Below are 2897 nucleotides of genomic sequence, written 5' to 3'. Positions count from 1 at the left end.
TATATATATATATATATATTTTTTTTATAATGATTTTAAGATCGCAATGCATCACGATATGACGATGAACATTTTATGAGTTCTCGCTTGTGTACTAACAAACATCTTGCGAAACTTGACGAATTAGTATGGTTTCAAGAAAATGCAAAATTATATACTATATATCCTCAAGTATGTATAATATGACAAATATTATTTCACTTATATTTATAAAAGTGAAACAATAAAATTGATGATTATTATTTTATTAGCAAAAAGTTGATATATCTGACTGGCTGAGTTATCCAAGTGGAAAGTCGTTTCCCCTGTACGCGAGTAATTGCTGTCAGATTTCAAGCAAATCTGATCTCAAGCTGCATATTCTTGTCGAAGTTGATATGGAAACTTATAGATCTCGGGCCTCAACAGTCTCTACAAAAGTACAATGTTCAAGTCTTTAATTATTTGTTATACATTCTGTGCTCTATTGTTATACATTCTGCATGTATAATTTATGTAAGCTTTGAAACTATTATTATTTTGTAACTAATTGCAAGTCAATTTATCATGTTCTATTTATACATATTATTTTACAGCTTGAGGATTATGGTTTAATCATGGCATGGACAACATCAGATACGAATATGAGCTTTATTTTAGAAACGGATATAGAACATATTACGAACTTGATAACTGGAGTCATGCAAGGACAATATTGTATTAATCATGGCTTATGTTTAACACGTGTTCAATGTATATATTATTCTTGCATCTCGAAATATAATATATTTCATATTTCATATTTTTTATAATATATTCCAATAACTTGACATTTATTTGCTTCATTTTACTTTATTTTTTCAGCTGTTTTAGTATCGGGAAAACCGTATATTTATAATGATACTGGACACCTTGGCCCACCACCAAATAAAAGTAAGTTATAATGATTCAACTCTTGTATTTATTGTAATAATATGAAATAATAATCTTTTAATATGTGAAATAATTGTATGCTTTTACAGATAGTTTTTATGCGAAGTGTGAAGCAGCTCGAGTATCTTCTCAGAAAAATAAGCCTAAAGGGATTATATGTGGTGTGAGTGTACGATCACAAGATAAAAATGTGAATTCTGAAGCATTTACGGAAGATTTCTACGTAACAAGTAAGAAAGATAGATTATGCAAAGTTGTCTCTAAAAATTTTTGTAGGTATATTTTTAATTTTACATCTTTTAGATGCTAAAACATCTAATTCAGCACCAGCAACATGTAATTCATCACCAACTGATGAACGTATAGGAGGATTGGTAAAAAATCCATACAATAGAGCATTACCAAGCGACGTCCTTCTTGCCGCTACTGGAGGATATAAACCTGATTTAACCAAAATTTATTTACCTGACAACATGGAGAAAAAAGACAATACTAATGAAGAAGTTGAAAATATTGATCAAAACAAGAGTACTAAAGAAACAACTTGCAAGTGAGTATATGTCTAAAAATAATAAAAAGAGTATATAGGATATATTTAATGATTATTGTATTTATATTTATGTAATGAACAATAAAAGAATAAAATTATTTGTATTATATTAATTTACAGAAATTCTGAATTGGAAGTAAGAGAAATTCCCAGTAAGGTGATTAAACCACCAAATGTTCTCGTCTGTGCAGATACTCTAGGTGCGACCGACAATTTAGAAAATTTATTATCAAAAGTGCTAGAGCGAGATAGGTATATTATGTTAAGTTTTATATTATATTAGGATCTATAAGTTTGTTGATCAGTAAGTTGTATCAAAACATAATAAATTTTAACAACTTGCTTCTGCAGATAATTAAGTTATTTATTTCATTAATTATTAGTTATAAATCATTACTTTTTTATAAGATAACATAATTTTTATACTTTTTATGTGATGTTACAGGTATGACATCCATGTATTTTGTAAAGGGGACTATAATAGTTGCAAAATTTGGATAGATCAGGTTTCTTTAGTAGTTCTTTGTGGTAATGTTGGTGCAGAGCTCGGTGCTCAGCTTGTAGAATACATTATACAAGGAGGCAAACTCTTAGCGTTATGTTCTGACATGTTACATATTTTGCTACCATCGTTCAAGACTGCCGAAGTACGTGAGAATGAACTCGTACACTTTTCATATGGTAAATGGAAACAAGTACGTATGATGCATCACATCTTTTGCTATCATGCATCCCCCGTACGAACTCGTTTTTCTCAAGAACACGAAGATATAAGGTAATATCTTCATTGTATTAATAAAATAAAATATATATTTTATTATCGTGAGAAGAAAAGAAAAATATTAGACCAAAATAAATCTGAAAAAAATATTGTAATTATATCCAATTATATATGTTATATTTTAGGACGTCCGCATTGAATACTCCAACGTCAACTAGTGTTAAGGACAAAAAGGGAAATTTACATTCGTTTGATGTAAAAGTATTAGGCAGAGAAGAAACATGGCACAGTCCAAGCATATTACTCGCAACTTTGCCTAATAGTGGTGGCAAAGTTGTGTTCTCTCAAATCCATTTAGAGATAGATCCAATGAAATATGTATATGAAGGAGATAAATTTAACGAGCTGAAGAAAAGTAATACTGCACGGTTGGAAATAATCAGCGATCTACTGAGCACACATTTAGGATTGGATGTAAATCGTGATTTAAGTCAAGTATCAGATAAAAAATCTATGCGGTATACTCCAGGTTACTTTTTAGGCAAATTTGAGGTACATAAATATATTAAGAATGAACAATCCTAATAATGATTATACAATTAGCAATAAAATGCTATGATTTATTAATAACTATAATATAACTATACGTATATTTTAATAATAAATGATTTTATTAAGACCATAATAAATACTGAGAGTAAGAATAATCAAGTC

The 2897-nt window shown here is 29.0% G+C and overlaps 1 protein-coding gene across 4 annotated transcripts in view; it reads left to right on the top strand.

Annotated features, from left to right (window-relative positions):
• Positions 1–2897, top strand: part of LOC108688049 (biotin--protein ligase) — a 6157-nt gene that overhangs the window by 1471 nt on the left and 1789 nt on the right. For 3 of the 4 annotated variants that reach the window (XM_018194135.1, XM_018194153.1, XM_018194146.1), the window contains exons 4-12: positions 41–171; positions 252–419; positions 576–732; positions 844–912; positions 1002–1142; positions 1216–1462; positions 1583–1714; positions 1908–2237; positions 2369–2735. In XM_018194135.1, the coding sequence (XP_018049624.1) occupies positions 41–171; positions 252–419; positions 576–732; positions 844–912; positions 1002–1142; positions 1216–1462; positions 1583–1714; positions 1908–2237; positions 2369–2735 (1742 nt within the window). The remainder of the gene's footprint in view (positions 1–40; positions 172–251; positions 420–575; positions 733–843; positions 913–1001; positions 1143–1215; positions 1463–1582; positions 1715–1907; positions 2238–2368; positions 2736–2897) is intronic. The other variant, XM_018194161.1, reaches the window with a different exon arrangement.

This window comes from Atta colombica, unplaced genomic scaffold, assembly GCF_001594045.1.
Source record: "Atta colombica isolate Treedump-2 unplaced genomic scaffold, Acol1.0 scaffold102, whole genome shotgun sequence".
Lineage (NCBI taxonomy): Eukaryota > Metazoa > Arthropoda > Insecta > Hymenoptera > Formicidae > Atta > Atta colombica.
This window is presented reverse-complemented; position numbering and strand designations above follow the sequence as displayed.